Consider the following 18,494-nt stretch of genomic DNA (forward strand, 5'->3'; position numbering starts at 1 on the left):
AAATAAAAATTCATTAATGGCGCTTCTATGTGTTGGCAATATAACATAGCACAGTGTTTTGAAATCTGCTAATGGTTGCAAAGTTCTCCATCTGTTACTTTTCTTGCAGACAGTTTTGCATCTCTTGATTTCCATCAAGTCTTAAGCTTTTTAAAACAACTCTATTGTTTCATTACTGGCTGTAAGAGAATTTTCAAAGCGCTGTCACATGTTCTTCATGACACAGCAATCTGCGTGTTAGAGCCTGCCTCTGCAGCCCAGCACTGAGGTTTCTGCTAAAATCAAAGTTGACATACATGGAGTTGATCTGGGATTCCAGTAAAAAGATCCTGCCTATATACTGCTGTGATGGAGGCATTGCAATGGCTTCCAGCTACCTTACCACTGCTCTTCAAAACACTATCTCCTGAACTGGCTGGTCCTAAATCTGATATTTCAGACTTTGCAGAACCTAGCTGTAACAGACAGGTACAATTGCTACCTTAAGAGCATGCCAGCATTTGGTATTATATTTCCTGGGAAAAGGATCAAGAATGTTAGCTCTGTCACTGGAAGGAACACCTTTGAATACCTAATCTGGGAAAATATATAGACAAAACATGTTTTGTTATTTTGATAGAAATTACTTTTAGTATACCATCTTGGAGATGCGTCTCATACTACTAAATTTAGCTTGCTGCCTACCACAAACTTTTTTGAACTAGCATGTATTCCACCGACAAGTAAGATGCCATCCAGAGGGACATTGACAGGCTTGAGGAGTGGGCTACTATGAACATCATGCAATGCAGTAAAGTGCAAGGTCTTGCAGCTGGACTGGGACAACCACCTGTATCAGTACAGGCTGAGTGGTGAGCTGAGAGAGAGTAGCCCTGTTAAGAAAGACTTGGGGATTCCAGTGGATAAAATTCCCCGGATGTAACCTGTACCCCAGAAAGCCAACAGTACACAAGGTTACACCAAAGAGGCCTGAAGAGCAGGTTGAGGGGGGTGATTTTCCCTTTTCCCCTTCTCTGTCCTGGTGAGATCCCACATGGAGAACTGCTTCCAGCTCAGGGGACCTCAGCACAGGAAAGAGAGGCAGGCTCTGAAGTCAGGCTGAGACAGCTGGAGTTGTTTAGTGTAGAGAAGAGAAGGCTCTGAGGTGACCTAACTGCAGCTTTTCAATATATAAAGTGGATTTAGAAGGAAGATGGGGACAGACAAGGTCTGTATTTATGGGACAAGGAATAAGGGATAATGGTTTTAAACTGAAAGAGGACACATTTAGATTAGGTACATGGAAGAAATTCTTTACTGTGAGAGTGGTGAGATACTTGAATAAGCTGCCCAGAGAAGCTGTAGATGTGGATCCCTGGAAGCTGGACAGGGCTTTGAGCAACCTGGTCTAGTGAAAGATGTCCCTGACCATGGCAGTACGATTGGACTAGATTATTGTTAAAGGGTCCTTCCAAACCAAACCATTCTGTGAGTCCATGAAATGCTCTATCCTATACTGGGCAGTTTGCATGTCCATGTATTTCTTCACAAAGCATGCCTGCCTAGCCTTCAGCTGATTTGTACTACAGCAAAATCTAGGCATGCCAAACAGAAGCTGACTACATGGAGTTCCTACTAGGTAGTAGCTTACCAGTACAGACACCTGAAACATTGTCATGATTAGTGATGACTGATGCCCATCTGCCCTAAATGTTGGGGTATTTTTTAACCTGTGGTTTTGAAAATCAGACCTTACCTGAAATGCATGAATAACTTAAACTGAAACAAGTTCAACTTACAAAAATCATTAAAAAAACACCAAACAAACAAAACCCAAAAAACCCCAAAATAGCACCAACCCAACAATAGAGAAGGAATTACATATAACAGAAAACTGGAAACTTTTCTTGGCTATTTTCAATTCTTTGTACTTTTTTTCTTTTAAGTTGTTTGAATACACATATTTCTTAATTGTGTCAGTAGGGAGAAGTTGTGCCAGTATGTTCCTGAGGACTAATGTTAAAGAGAGCAAGCTGAAGCTTTGTTAGAAAGCCAGCTACAACTGTACACAATAACCACTGCTATAATCACCAGAATCAACTGCTGCTTTTCTCTCTTGAGTACTTTATGACAGAATTATGATCCTTGTATCTGCAGATACCATCCTTACCATCACCATGATGAGGAGACTAAGGCACAGCAATCAGGAATTACAAAGTACTGACAACCACAAACCCAGACCTCATGTTGTGTCATCTACGTAAGTATGCATGTAAAATATGCACCAGACAAGTGATTAGTACCTAATGCCAGCAAAGGCTCCATATTGAGGGTTTGGAGTACAGCTTTAGACACAAAATGACCTTGATCTGATTTTATTTTGTTGAGAATTTGAGATAGCTTTTCTTTCTGGAAATGGTGTTTCACAATCCTCCTTCTGCACTGCTTTGGTCTGACTGCAGCTCCCCCAACTCCTATCACTGACTGTGGATCTCCAATCAACATAGTTAAGTTTAAATCTAGGCAACATCATACCTGTCACAGCTGTCCAAAGCTGGCTCCATGACATTTCCACAAGGTGTGGAAGAATAAATGATGGACTTCTGCACTGCTAATAGTGGCCAACCTGCTCTCCCAGCTTGCTCTGGAGCTTGCTCAAAGTCTGCACTTAAGAGCTGGCTTGCATCCAAACACTTCATTTGTTAGATTATTTGACTCTAGGACCAGATGTGCTAAAATACTTTCAAAAAGAGGAGCATTTTACCCTACAGTGGTCATGGTTCTTTGAGATGTGCAATAACCTGCATACGGTAAGCCTGCTGATTGCAGTAATGAATTCAATAATGTGTATTATCATAATGCCCAGGATCCCAAACCATGCTTTGGAGTGCTACTGTGCCAAAAGTTACGAGTCTGAGTCTGTGGTGTATTAAAGTACCCAGGTCTGAGGGGAAATAGTTTCCCTTTCTCCTTTAGATTAAAGAGACAGAACATATGTCTGTATGCCTTCAAAGGCATTCCTATAGGGCACTGTGTGGTACACTGGGGACATAGCTGTGTGCACGGTCACTGAAGGACCTGTGAGGAAAGTCACTTAGTCTCCTGTGGTGTTACTGATACCTACAAAGGAGAAATTTTCAGGCTGATGAAAAGAGAATATATGTCCCTGTCATGAAAAAAGGTCTCCTTGAGGGCCAGAAGTGATTTATAGAGTACATTTGCTTCCAGCAGCAGGGAGGCAGCCAGGTTTCACCTGTAAGAATTGAAGGCAAAGGCCAAAAAGGAACTAATGTTCAAGGAGCTCTGCTCCACGATCAGGCTTTATGGATGTTCTCCTTGGTATTAGCTCTCTTTCTTATCCCTGAGCTCTGACAATGATCTCCCATCTTGGAAATCCCTGTAGTGTCTGGTGTTAGTACAGTGTATCACCATCTGCTTTAGTGACATGGGAGTCTGCCTTGCAATGTGGGCCTTAGGGGTCCTTTATGTTCCTTTAGGGAACAGAAGGGCTCAGCATACTGCTGGGTGTCAGACAACTCCATCACATTTCAAATAAAAAAGCTGTCCTCCACACAGTATTGAGCTTGAAAAGGAATAGGAAAAGGTAGAGTTGATAATACTCATAGTCTAGTGATTGGGGGCCACAAACAAGAGCAGGAACTTCCACATAGTAAATTATACAAAAAACAGTCCACAAAAAGCAATTTTCCTTTAAAAAAACCTGATAGTTAATTTCTCCCTAAAATCTTCTATGAACTTCTAGATCTGAGTAAATTCAAGCTAGCAGTTACAGAGTTGTAGAAGTCCTGGAAGGATTTATTGCCCCGTGGGTGGAGGGAGGAGGTTTACAAAGCAAACACAGAGCATGAGAGTGCAAGGACATAAATGCTGTTTATTCTCCACTTTAAACTGTGAGAACATGAATCTGTGGAAGACAGCATCTCAATTGCTTCATTAAAAGCTGGAAATGTTCCCATATGTGAAAAATGCAGGATTTGTAAAATGTTCCTGTATTAATCTAACTTTATTTAATGGAGCAAACAGAGAGATGGGCTGCCCTTGTGCTGCTCCTTGGTGCCTGAGGACTGGCTGCCCTTGTTGGTGGCAGGTGGGCAGGACAGAGGAGTGAAGGTGCTGCCTGGCAGCCAGGCTGGGATGGGAGCACCTCGGCCACTGCCTGCCCTGGGCTGACGGTCCTGCCAGTGTGGTTAATGACAGAGCTGCAACTTACGGAAATCATGTGCAACTCCAACACAGGCAGCTTTCCAGAGGGGTCCATGCACAGTAATATGGTAATGCGGTTTCTTAAAGGTTCATGAATGTGAAGCAACACCCTGTTCTTTATATCAAAACAAGGTTATGCAGCTCTTTTTGACATACAGAAGAGATTGTGCTCTGAATTTTCATCACAAACATATTAGATGTAGAACACCTAATGGATTTTAAGTAACAACCTCAGAAGAAATGAATCAAGGTCATCATCCTTAATTTTTAGAAAATAATTGACTATTCTAATTTTTTTTCCTGAAGAACCAAAGTTACTGTTTGACAATAGTACCTTATGGCATTCCCTGATCTTTTATCACTTAGAGAAATATATCAACTAATGAAGCCTGAAAACTCAAACCACACTGCCATTCATTATAAATTACTCCCATACACATATCACCACTTCGCATAGATTCCACGAACAGAAGAGAATTGTGAATCCATGGGTGTACATTATATATCCTTCATAAATGGCAGAAAATTAATAATAATCATGACCATGCGTCTACGCATTTGTCAAAGGTGGGAAAAATTGATTTTTTCATAGTATCATTAGAATCTTATTTTGAACCTTCCTACAAAAGCTTACACCAAAAAAATTTGAACAGAAATGAAAGTCATAAGAGAAAAAAAATCCCATGAAATAAAATTACAAATTAATTTGCTTTTAATTACTTCAGTATAATTCAACACAAACAAAAGAAAAAGTATTCCAAGTGTTAGGCAAGATTAGACAAAAAAGGAATAAGTGACATATTCAGCTTCCCATAAATATATCTCTAAAGGAACAGATCCAATGAGATGGTGTCAGTTTAGTACAAAGTTTGCAAAGCACTGAACTACCCTTTTCAAATAAGATGTTTCTAATAATTCACTGTCACCAATATTCCTTTAACATGCATAGTTATAAAATGCACTTGATATGCGAAAAGATGAATAAACTAATACTTTTGAAAGTAGCAGTACTAACATATAAAATCTTTAAAGATGCAGATAGAATCACAAAATGGTTTTGGTTGAAGGGACCTTAAAAATCATCCAGTTCCAAGCCCCCTGCCATGGGCAGAGACACCTTCCACTAGACAAGGTTGCTCAAAACTGCATCCAACCAGGCCTCGCACCCTTCCAGGGATGAGGCATCCACAACTTTCCTGGGTGACCTGTTCCAGTGTCTCACCAACCTCACACTAAAGAATTTCTGTCTAATACTAATCCAAACCTACCCTCTCTCAGTTTAAAGCCATCGACCCTTGGCCTGTCACTACATCACATCTTGTAAAAAGTCCCTCTCCTGTTCTCCCCTCTGTGTACTGGAAGGCCACAATAAGGTTTTCCTGGAGCCTCCAGGCTGAACAACTCCCTCAGCCTTTCCTTATATGAGACATGCTCCAATCCTTTCATCACCTTTGTGGTCCCTTCTATGCCCTTCTTTAGTTAGAGTCCCAGAGCTGGACACAGTACTCCATGTGGGATTTCAGGAGGGCAGAGTAAAGGAGGACAATGACCTCCTCAACCTGCTGGTCATACTTTTGATGCAACCCAAGACACAACTGGCTTTCTGGGCTGCAAATACGCATTGCCAGGTCATGTTTAGCTTCCTGTCAGTGAAAACCTCCAAGTCCTTTCATCCAGCACGGCTCTTAATCCAGTCTCCTCCAGATAAACCCAATCCAGATGCAGCACTTTGCACTTGGCCTTGCTGAACCCCCTGAGGTTTGCGTAGGCCCACCTTTCAAGGTCCATCTGGATGACAACTCTTCCCTCCACAGTGTTGACCACTTCCTCTTCGTTGGCATGCACCACTCCTGAGCTTGGAGGGGCTGATCCTTGAATATTAAACACTTTTCTTGAGTCCCTCTTCCCTCCAGGGATTTATCCTATAAACCTGCCAGGTAGATTGCTGAAGAGGCCAAAGTCTTCTTCCAAAGCACAGGATTGTGAGCTTCCTGTGCACCCTCCTTGCTGCCCCAAGTATCTTAAAATCCACCATTTCATGGTCACTGCAGTCAATCCTTGAGCTTCACATTCCCCACCAGTCCTTCCTTGTTGGTGAGAACAAGGTCCAGCACAGCACCTCTCCTTGTTGTCTCCTCCATCATTTGCAGAAGGAAGTCATCATAAACGCATCACAGAACCTCCTGGATTGCTTACAGCCTACTGTGTTGTACTTCCAAGAAATATTTGGGTGGCTGAAGCTCATCATGAGGACCAGGAATTGTTAATGTCTACCTGTCTATAGAGACCTCATCCACTCAGTCTTCCTGGTTAGGTGGTCTGTAGCAGACTCTAACTTAATGTCACCTGTTCCCTGCTCTCCCTTTAATCCTGACTCGTAAGCTCTCAGTCAGCTCTTCACCTATCTCCAGGCAGTGCTCCATGCACTCCAGTATTGACATCCACTCATGCAGAGGGTTACAGGCCTTCCTTGTCTCCCCTGCCTGTCTTTCTGAAACATATTGCGTATTTTCATTCCAACACTCCAATCACAAGAGTCATCCCACCAGTCTCTGAGATGCCAATAAAATCACAGACCTGTAGGCATGCACATGCCTCTAACTCCTCTTGTTTACTCCCCATGCTGGGTGTGTTTGCATAGAAGCATTTAAGATGGGCCCCTGATGATGCCAGCTTACTGGCTGGAGTGGCTGCAATTCCTTCGTGCTGCTCCTTCAGGTGCTCTTCTGCTGACCTGTGATCCCACTCCAGACTCTGGGCACCTATGGCTGCCATAGGCATCAGACTGGTAGGAATGGGATGGACTGAGGTTCATCTCCTCCAGCAATTTTAGTTTAAAGCCCTCTTCCTCAAGCCTATGACTGAAGATGCTCTTCTCCTCTGACAGATGGAGCCCCACCAGTCCAGGTTTCTAAAGCAAGTCCCATGCTCTAAAATACCTGAACATCTCTCTGTAGTACCAGTTCTGCAAACATTTGTCAATTTTCCAGGTTCAACTGGCCCTTTCAAACTCCTTTTTTATGGCTGGGAAGATTGATGAACAAACTACCTACACTCCAGAATCCCTTACTGCTCCTCCCACGGCTATGTAATCCACCTTGACTGTTTTTGTTTCCTCAGACCATATTGCTGGTGCCCGTGTGAAATAGCAGCAGACAGAAGTTGGTGACACCCTGTCTTGGGGTCACACCCCTAGAGACACACCGCTAATACAAGGCTCTGGCAAACAGCACACCTGTCTAGAGAGCACCTGATGTTGGCAAATAAGACTCTCAGAAGTGTGTCACTTACTACTATCACCTCTTGCTTTCTGTCAAGTTGCTGTCACTGTTATACTGGGGGGTTACGAGGTCAGGCTCCTTACTCAGCTCCTCCAGCTTCTCTCCCATGTGAAGTGTCTCTCTTTTTCAGAGAGAAAGAAGTGAAGCAGTTCTGCAAGGGCTCCTCAGGTTTTGGGGAGGCGTCTTTCTCCTGCGGGTCCTTGCCATAGCTACCTTACATTCTGCTGTGTTATTGCTCCCCCTCCCTTCTGTGTGTGCCAGTGGGGGAGGTTTTGGCTGTTTGGCCATGGGCTGTGGGTGCACTGCAGACTGCACTTGGAAGCAGCTATCCAACTCCACTGAACCAGCTATACAACTCCTTCTCAGCCACCCTGATGCTACTGCTGTCTTCCCACTGCTTCCTGCAGCTTAGCCACCTGCCACAGAAGCTCCTCCACCTGGCAAACCTTTGGCAGGAAGGTCTGCTGTCCTGCTCTGCCTCAGGAGAAACCTCTATTCTCTTTCTGCAGTCTCAGTTCTGCACTGCAGTCTCTCCCTTCAGCAGCCCTCTCTGTGTGGATGCACTGGCCACAGTCAGGACAGATGGAGCAGATCCCCCACCAGAGCTGCAGCCTTTGCTCTCAGATGAGTGCCCACCATTCTGCCTTGGGAGCCAGGTGGGATGAGTGCCCCTGAGCTCTGCAGGTGGCTAAAGAAGGATGTTTGGTTGGCGGTAGACTTCAGGTGTCTGCACTTGGCCAGTGGATGTCCCTCCCCTGAGCCATCATCCTCCCTGCACACCCTGCCGAGCCACCTGCCGCACCAGGACCTGTCTGCCCGCCCTGGCCACAGTGCTCCCCAGGGCTGCCTGCTCTGGGCAGGCGGATTGGCCACCCTTACTCCTGCCTCACACATGCCAGGACAGTAAGCCACTCTCCTAAGGGTTGCCAGCTCCTGGTGGGTCTCTCTGTTCCCCTGGAGGTTTTCCCTGGCTGAGGAACCTCCCTGTAAGCCACGTTCCCCTGCTGTGCTGCAGAACACACCTGCACCAGAGCTCACCACCTCCGTGCATGTCACGTTTCAGCCCTATCATCAAGCTGCTCATTTCCCTAAAACACCGGAGCATACCTCCTAAAATACATAATATATATAATTGCTCCAGATACACATTTAAAATATTATACCTTATTATCCCTATCAAAACATAATCAGCATGTAAAATCAAACATTATTTTCAGATGAGGTAACCGTGGTTCTCTTGAGAGCACTGCATCAATGTAGTTATTCCCTCTTGCACACAATTAAAATTCAACTATAAAACAGATAGGATAATTGAATAAAAAACTTCAGTACTGAAAACTTAAAGCTCTTGTTCAGAAGCCCAGATGCAGAATTTGGAATCTAAGTTTTTAGAACACTGCACTATCTTCTACTGTTTAGCCTAGTATATTACTATAATTTCATTATGAAATTACTGCTAATGCAAGAAAACACTGTTTATTATAGTACTTAAATGAAATTATACATAAGTAAACATTAATGTTTTTCTTTCCAGTATGTTAAAAATCTTGTCATAGTCCTTTTAGCACACTGTTTAAGGAATGTTCCCAAAGATCAGAAATTATTTGCTATTGCATCCCCTTGAAATTAATTTCTCCAAGTAAATCTGTGCAAAGTGAAGCAAATAAGCAATTTTTTTCATTTTTTTACAAAGCAATAAAATAAGAACTAGTACAAGGGTGGAAATCAAACTGTAGTTCACCCATCCAGACACAGAACACTGACTTCAGAACTAGATAGTGAGATCTGACAGAATTTTTTCAATGAGTTTGAAATTTTCAATTACAAATATTACTATTATTATCATTATTATTACTTTTACATAAAGAAAAACATACATAAAAATAGATGATTAATTTACCTAGCTGTACCCCCTTGTACTAAATTCAACTGATACACATTGGTATTGATTCACTTTATACGGACTAAAAATTGACTGCAAAGTTTAGAATTTAACCTAGTAACATTACTAAATCTCTAGGTTGAGCTTTGAAAAGCCAGTTGGTCATACATAAATAAAACTATGCTTCAGAGGTCACTGCTGCAACTTTGCCCTTTGTTCTATCAGTCTTCAGCATTTTATAAGAAGAAAAAGTATTTTCACTTGGAACACAGGAGAGCTATTCTGATTATAGAGTTTTCTGGAATGTGTTGGATAAAAGAAGATTTTTATTTAAAAACATGGACTTGTGGTATCTGGAAATATGTGCATCATAGGCCAAAGTTATGACACATGATTTGCCTGCCTTTAAAAGCGGCCTCTCTATGTGCCAAGAAGGGTTCCCTCTGAGCCTGGGTGAGACAGAGGGCATCAGCTTTCAGCTTCCCACCCTGAATTAGGCCTAGACTCAAAGACACATCTACTCTGTGGGTTAGATATCTTCCAAATCCTGCTTTGCTGTTCTTCATTCTACTGCTGGGCAAGGACACCCAAGCTCTGCAGCTCACTGGCGATGCTGCCTACAAACATTTTCAATCCAAACAGCCCAGACACTTGTGCTCATGAACCAGAAAGCTTAAACCTGAGCTAGACCTTTCAGACTTTGTCCTTCATCAGTGAGATGCTTTAACCCTGAGGCATATCCAAACAAAACTGTCCACTGTCAAGCTGGAAGAACTTCCAAACCACCAAGCAAGGACTTTTGAGTTTCTGAGATGGATTTGAGGAATCTGTCCTGAGGTCACAGCACTTGGGAAACTGCCAGGCCCTGCTAGTTAAATGGTGATGCTCACAAGAATGATAAACTGTGGCTCCAGGAGGACATGCTCCTTCAAGAACACCACATCTGCAACATGTTCAAAAAAAGAGTGTCATTGTCTCAGTCTGTGATGAGGTCTAGTCCTTACATGCTGCTTCCCACAAAGTGCAGGATCTCTCACACCCTTTCACTGTGTACTCTAAAGGCTTGTCTATGCACACTGAACATGCTCTTCACTCCTTGGACAAGGCATGGTCCTTCAGACTGGAGCTCATGTTCCCCAGACACAAGGATTAGAGCTTGTGTACAAGGACATGCACACAACTGCTCACTCCTGAGTGTCTCTACGTATGAGGAAGACAGACCAGGGTATAGACACACACTATTAGACTTCAGTTGGGACATACAACAAAAAACCTGTTGGCTTGTTATGGTGGAAATGCAACAATCAGGCTTATCAGTGAGCTCCTCTGCCTTCATGAATCACCTGGAGCAGTCATTTACTCACACACAGCTTCAAAGTCCTGGAGTGAATGAACTACTGTGCTGTTTTGTTAAGGCTGCAACATGTCTATGAGCAGAAGATAATCCCTAAGATGTGATTGATTAACTTCCATTAAGGTCAGTGAGGTTGACAATCATGTATGAAGTAGCTACATATCTGGCTCTGCACAGCAAATGGAAACACACTGAACTTTATTAAATATACTGCTAAAATAGGGAAAGAGTACTACTTTTTCATTCTGCTCTGGTTAAAATGAAATATAACCAGAAATCAGAAACAGAGTTGGAAAATAACTAGCATTGTTATATTTTTAGACAAATCTGAAAAATAAGTCCTATACATGCAACTCATTGATGGTCCTTCTTATGTCCAAAACAATCATATCTTTGAATACATCTACCTTAATGAAAGAAAATGCTACTTTAAAATTTAAAGAAACCAGCTATTTTACTGTAAGTATAAAAATAAATGCTCTAAGGAATGGAAGAAAAAAAAAAAAAGCATGTTCAATAATTTCATTACATTCTTAGATGCCAAATCATCTGTGAGTGGTTTCTTTTTTAGATGAAAAGAAATCAAAATATAGGACAGATGTTGAACAAACCACATTTGAGGTCTATCACACACTGGCATTTTTCAAATTATTTTGGCTCATCTATTGAATAAGGTGTATTTTGCTTGATTTTGAAAAGGGAAACATCAGGAAATATTTAAAGGCCAATTGCTGCCAATTAACTTTGATCAGCAAAAGTTGCATTTGAATCTTTTAGATTCTTTTGCTGTCTGGAATAACACACTATTCTAAAATCTAGCAAAACAACAACTTGATGATTAATGTGTGTTGGCAGCCCCACCACAAGCTTGCTTAACAGCTGGATTTTAAATAAACAGCTGTCTTCACTATGATGGGAAAGAAATCTGACTGTTTTCATGTTTTTGCATTATTAAAATGCGATCAGAAATTGCTTTTTTCCCTTTTAAGATGAAGCAGCCAGGCATTACAGTGACAGTCTCTTTCAGCAGTTTGGAGAGCTTTGGAACAATTTCCCAAGTGTTGCCAAACCATAGGCTGTGTAGGCTAAAAAAGCCCTTGGCAAGGCTCGTTGCAGGCAGAGGCACCCTGGCACAGAACACCCCGTGCCTGCTGCAGGCAGAGCAGCCCCAGGAACAGCCCACAGACAGCCCATACAACATTAACGATGTCCCTCAAGGCTAGGGTAACTCTTGGCCACCGTGGGATGTAAGCAAGAAATCTGTACCCAGCCATCAACTGTTTATAGAAGCTGGAGTTTAATATTTAATGGCCTGTGCAGACTATTGAATTCTGTATGTTTGTAGGTTCTTTCGGTGTATTCACCTCTGAAACTTGTCTACTGTCATCATGAGTGCTAAAACCTGTGAGGACAAAACCCTACCATTTAAACTGTAGTAATCTTTGAAGACCGGTGCAGACATTTAGTGTAGACATTACTACATATCCTGATGACTAAATGATATAGCTCTTTTCTAAGCATTTCCGTATTGAAACTCTGCAAATTATTGCCAAACCATCTAACAACACATAAAACCAGACAAATATTAAATATTAGTAAATCTCTCTGTGTTTTAAAAGAATGAACACTTACTTCTAAATCATTAAAGAATAGATGTGTGTCCGCCAAATTGAAAATCATCTCTTCCATTCGGAGTCCAAGGGACACAGAAGTGGGAGGATCCTTAAAGAAGAAATTAAGCAAGCACACCATCAATACCGTGCCTAACATACATACCCAAATACAGACTGGAGGAACAGCTTTCCATCACATACTATTTGTATTAAATGTAACATCTGCTTTGTCAGTTTCAGTGCAGGAACTCTCATCCCATACTACAACACTTCCCAGTAACACTCAAGAATAAGACTAACTCAACTGACTCCCTGATTTTGCAGTGGGACTTCTGTGGTCACCCTCATGCATCCCTGGCACTGGTCTTTTACTCTCTGTGCAGAAAGGGCAAATCCATCTTACCTAAAACTTCTCCAGATGCTACAATTGTTCACAAGTTTTATGATAACCAGGGTATGATAATACATACCATTGTTACTCAAACTCTCACTGGTCACAAATGACAGGATTCATTCCTGGGAATACCTAGTGACTTTAAAGCGAAGAACTATTGATGTTTTATTTGCAAATGGCAATTATATTTAAAACTACTCCTTGATTGTCCACAAAACCATGCTTTAATTATGTTTCCAGTTTGGCCCACCCATGCAGAGTGAACAAAACTATTGTTTGTTATTAATACATAACACACTTTAACTTCTCTACAGAAATTACCATAACAACTTATTCCTTACTGAGCTAATAAACTTAAAAAGCATGTTCAGCATTGTGGTTACCAAATGCATTACAGATGTTTGTCTTGTTTTGGTTTTTTTTGGTGTTTTATGTATTTTCAATCTGAAAAATCAAAAAGAGAGCCTAATACATAGATTTGATATAGAGTTTCCCATTTATAATCCAAGTCTATCCAACTGCACAGGAGCATGAGTCTGAAAAAACATGTTATATTATCCCATAACAGCCTCTATTAATAATGTTAGTTTGTTAGGAATTACATTTTAAATAGAACCGAAGAAGTGACAACCCATATTTTACTTAAAATAAGCTCATATTCTAAACTTGATGACAAGTCACAGTTAAAAAGCAAGAGATGCAGTCCTTAGTTTCTTTTTCCACCTCTCAATCAAATTAATAGGTACTTCAACATGATCTCTGAACTTTCAAATATGTTTCTGTAACTACTGGTTAAAAAAGAAAAATTTGTTGGGACGAGCTGGAAAAGAATGGTGATTTGGCAGCTTGTTTGCCTTCTGGAAATGCCAAAACCCAAGAACTGCTATCCAGAGGAAGAATTTTTGAAATTTTAAAACAAAGCTACATTGAGCAGACAAAACATCAGCTCTTGAACTCACATCCATTAAGAGTAAGTTTTTAAAGTTTAAAAAAAAAAAAATAGCCCTTATAAATGGGGAAAAAAATTGCATTGTGCTATTTTGATGAACTTTGCCCTTAAAAATAAGTCTTTTATTTAAACTGACACAGCCAAAAAAAAAAAAAAAAAAAAAAAAAAAAAAAAAAAAAAGTTGGCTTTTAAATTCAAATGGAAAGACTTTCAAATATGAACAAAATCTCTCTGTTTTAATATTGCTCTATTTGTAGACCCAGATCTTCCTCTGCTTTACTTTTATAGGAATGTGAAGTGGAAAGCAGGTGGTATTTTGTCTCTAGCTAGGCCTGAGGCTTCTTCTCCCTTTGACATTTCTGCATATCTTTGTGCCCAGTTAGAACCTCACCATTTTACACAGTTCATCAGGCTTCTTTTTTTTTTTTTTTTTTTTTTTTTTTTTAAGCAGGCAAGGATTTCTGTTGAGCCTGAGCAGTAACAGAAGCCACAACACAGAAGCCTCTGCTCTGGTTACAAAAGAAATTAGATGGGCTAAAGGTCTAAGAGGCAAATGAAGATGACTAGCCACATCTTGATTATTAACTTCTAATGCAACAAGGTAGAAATAATTCCCATCTGACTTCCATCCCTAAATAGGAACATTATTTTGAAAAGCAGAATAAATGTGCAACAGAGAATGATATTGGTTATGAATCCATTTGATTAATTTTAAACGAATGGCTGAAAACAAATATTGTACATTTCAGAGAACACGACTTCCTTTTTTTATTGTTGAACATTTTAATCACATTTCTGAGTCTTTAAAAAGAGGGTTTTGTAAAGCTTTCTAAACATTTAACTCCAAGGTATTTTTACATGGCAGAAATAAAACAGAAGGGTTTTCTCCAAAGTAATACTAAAATAGTGTCATTTATTAGGTTAATTAGGCAGAAAAAATTATAAGAAATTCATTGGCACCTACTGAAAGTGTCAGATTAAATAACACAAAAGCTAAAAGAAGAAACAAAATGGACTGCTTTTCAAAGAAAGCTTAACTGCTAGATTAAATACAATATTTTTGTATAGGAAGTTCCACTTAACACAAAAACTATGTTAAACTGTGGCTCTCAGTAGCTACATATTTAACAGAAGCAAAAACCTTATCTGCATTAGTGTTTTAAATATCTTGCAAATGCTCTAATGAAAAGCACAATAACCTTGGTTTAAAGCATCCTAGTACATAAAACACTGTCATCAGACATTACAGTGAGGGCTGCAAACTTCAAAAAACGACAAGGCTAGAGCAAAGTTTTAAAAAAACAATCCCACACCCAACCTTCTTTTGCAATTTTAAGCCACTAATTGCTAACTAATTACTGAGAGGTGTCATACAATAAGTAGGAAAGCTAACAATCTCTTCTTGTTGCCTGGGATTTGCAGGTTCAGTCAGTGTCTTTTCAGGTATGGTCAAAATCAGGTACAAATCTCTGAGGGAGGTACAGTTCAACTAAAGAAAAGAAATACCAATGTCAAACTGCTTAAGTAGGCCTTTTGTTTTGAATACTGGCATTGGAGCCAAAACATTGCCTGTATGTCATTTCTAAATTCTACCTACTTGATTTCTTTGTTTTGTGGAGAAACAAGAAGCTGAAAAACAGGAAAGTTCACTTTGGGTACAAGGCTCATTTTCCACTTAAGCCTACAGGTCACAAATGAAGGGTTAAGTGAAACCAGGCTTTGTTTTTCTCTATCACTAAAGTATATTAAACCACAATAAAATAGCTTATAATTTAAAGGAAAATTCCTTTAAAACCTCTGCATATAACTGCTTTCACAGAGGATGGAAATGTATGTAAAAGACCACAGTGTTCTGTGCCAATTCTGAGATGTATTTTCACCTGCTTCAAGATCACAAAGGGCTCCAATTTTTTCCAAATTCCAAAACTTAATTAGCCCTAATGTCAATTAAACTGGTAACTTTATATTTGATCAATATATATCACTCTCTGTACATAGCTAAAAAATCCAAAAGCTTTGTTTCTTTGTCTAATCTTCTGGAAGGGCATATTCCTAGAGTTTCATACATTTCCATTAAATTCACTAAATTTAAATAATCCTGAAATAAAAATGTAGTGATTTATGGAGTAATTTTTGCCATGACTAGGCAAACTGAAAAATAATGGTGTTCTTTTGTTACAACAAAACTGAAGGAAAAAAGAGCACAATAGCAGCTAAGGAGAGCAGGTGATAAAAACAGATGAAAAAGTAAGAAGATAAGGAAAGGGTGGCACAAGGAAGAAGTTAGGAGGAATGAGGTTGAGAATTAGGCAAAGAAAATCAATCCATCCAACAGCAAGGCCACAGATCATTCATAATCATTCACCATGAAACTCGCTCAGGCATTATGAAAAGAGCTGAATGCCAAGTTGCCAAATCCCCTATTATTTAATTAGGACATTTTTGTTTGCTTGAAGATCCAGCTTTTGTATTTTAATGATTATGTGATCATCCTAGATTTAATTTTTTAAAAGGGCATTTCTAGCCCTTACCACGGAGATTTATAAGAGAACATGATGTTAGATTGCTCAAAAACAAGAATACAGGTGAAAAGAACAGCAATTTCCCTCAACTGTTTGGTTTTTTTTTTTTTCTTTTTTTTTTTTTTCCAGATTAATTTATGGTCTGGAATTCTGATTTTAAAGGCCAGTAATCACAGGCAAACATTCTTTCAAGAACATGCACCTTCTGCTGCTACAAATGAACCCTAAAATTCTCATGTTTTAGAATGTTTGAACATTTGGCACTGTCTTTCTCTAACATCCTTGGAAACTGCTAACTGCTGTCTGAAGCTGTCAATAACCCAAGAGAAACTTTGATTTGAATGAAACCTTAAGAAAACCAAACCAGAATGCCACAGTTTCATGTCACCATCTCATGAGAGCCAAGGACAGGCATGTTGCTACTCCTCACCAAAAAGATTTCATATTTATCCAAAGATTAAGCAGTAATGCCATCTCTCCTCTCAACATCAACAGTTGTCTGTCACTTAGCAATGCAGGAATATTGGGCCAGATGCCATGCCAGCAGAGCCAGCCAGGCAAAAGCTACATCTTATGTAAACAGTGCCAACAGGGATGGAGCAGTCAGCCCTCTCCTTGCAGCATACGTATTTATATCTCTTTGCAACTGAATACCCGCCACTCTCCTCAATTCCAACCATCCAGCAATAAAGTGTTTATGTTCAGGCCCCAATTAATGAATCCACTACAGGGAACTAGCAACAAATGGAAAAAATATGCTCATATTAATACTTCTATGGCAATGACTAATTAATCAGGCTTTTCCAGCGCTACTCTGCTCCCAAAAAGTGAGTGGTGAGATTCTGTCATCACTGAGCTTTTTTTGTGAGCACTGGGATTTGTCCTCCTCATTCTGAAATAAATTGTCATAGATTTTGGGATATCACACAATAGCTGGTTTTAGTCTGAAAAATAACTTTTGGTAAATATTTAATACTCTTCTATAATGCTTTTGTCCATACATATCCATAATATAATTGTTGAAACATTTAAGTTCTAGTTTCTTTTTATTACCTAAATATAAACTAACAACACCTAGGAAACCAAAGCTGCTGAATTAACTAGCTTCTCTGACACACAATAAAGAAACCTAATTATGTTCCTCAAATAGGTACACTGTTATTACAGTAAGTATTTCTGCAAACAAACCTTACTTGAATAAGGATGAAAGGTTGCAAAGTAGTACTACTTTAGATTTCTATAGTGCAAAGAGCTATTGAGAGAAACTCAGAATCTGACCCAGGCACAGACTGGACTGGGGGCAGCTTTGTCCTTCACTCAGCTGGCTGTAGGGTAAAATCTTTTAGAAGCTTTACAAGAAGACAGAGGCATTACATGAAGCCAGACAAAACTATGCAGTTGCTTTTTACACGCAGAATTTTTCGAGGTTAACAAAAAATCACATTCTGGTTATAACTCACATGAGGTGAACATAAAAGGCTATAACAAATTTTAGCACAAGCTGTTAACTTTCAAATACAATCCTGAAAAAAAGAAGTCTAACCTCATAAGGACATTCCTTTCATAAACTGTTCTTATTCACCTAAAATCATGTTTCTCTTCTGAGAATTACCAAGGAAATCTGCTGTCTGTAGACATATTCATCAGTTCAGTTATGATTTACAGACTGTGCATAATAAAAAGATTTGACTCATAAGCACTTTCAAAAGCATCAGTCCTTTTTACCTTAGATTAAAAAAATCTAAGGTAAAAAGTTTTAGACTAATCTGGCCATGCCCAAAAGCATTCTTCCTCTTTCCTTCTCAATACAGAGCACAGCCAATCCATCATAGTAACCATTCCTAGAAGTTCTTCACTCTCTGAGGGGACATAGACCTTTGTAGATTTTGATGATATCAACAGGTTTCAGACAACCTGTATCTACAAACCAAACTCAAGTGCTCAAAGCATTACTCCCAGCACTATTTAAATATGTACTGAATACAAGAGCTGACTAAGTACAAAGAATGGATGTGTGAAACAGCTGGATATTTTTTGTCTTGTAGCGCCAGTACCAGTTTGCCTCCAAAAATCAACTAATGTTCTGGTATTCCATGTGTATCAACCATAAACCAACAAATATCACTGAACATTTCCATCAGTTTCTTGACACTTACCCTTCCGTATCTGTTAGCATAGGACCCTGTAAGCAAGGAATGGAAAATGATGATTGTCTCATCCAAATCCCAAATGAATACTCTCTGTAAAAAGAGAATCAAATCAATGTGTTCCTTTGTGAAGCTAATACTTGAAATGG

The 18,494-nt window shown here is 39.8% G+C and overlaps 1 protein-coding gene across 2 annotated transcripts in view; it reads right to left on the reverse strand.

Moving 5' to 3' along the window:
- Nucleotides 1-18,494, reverse strand: part of EYA1 (EYA transcriptional coactivator and phosphatase 1) — an 83,212-nt gene that overhangs the window by 26,093 nt on the left and 38,625 nt on the right. For both annotated transcript variants that reach the window (XM_066332272.1, XM_066332264.1), the window contains 2 exons: nucleotides 18,355-18,438; nucleotides 12,353-12,442 (listed from right to left, as the gene is read on the reverse strand). In XM_066332272.1, the coding sequence (XP_066188369.1) occupies nucleotides 12,353-12,442; nucleotides 18,355-18,438 (174 nt within the window). The remainder of the gene's footprint in view (nucleotides 1-12,352; nucleotides 12,443-18,354; nucleotides 18,439-18,494) is intronic.

The sequence above is a fragment of the Sylvia atricapilla genome, chromosome 1 (assembly GCF_009819655.1).
Source record: "Sylvia atricapilla isolate bSylAtr1 chromosome 1, bSylAtr1.pri, whole genome shotgun sequence".
Taxonomy (NCBI): domain Eukaryota; kingdom Metazoa; phylum Chordata; class Aves; order Passeriformes; family Sylviidae; genus Sylvia; species Sylvia atricapilla.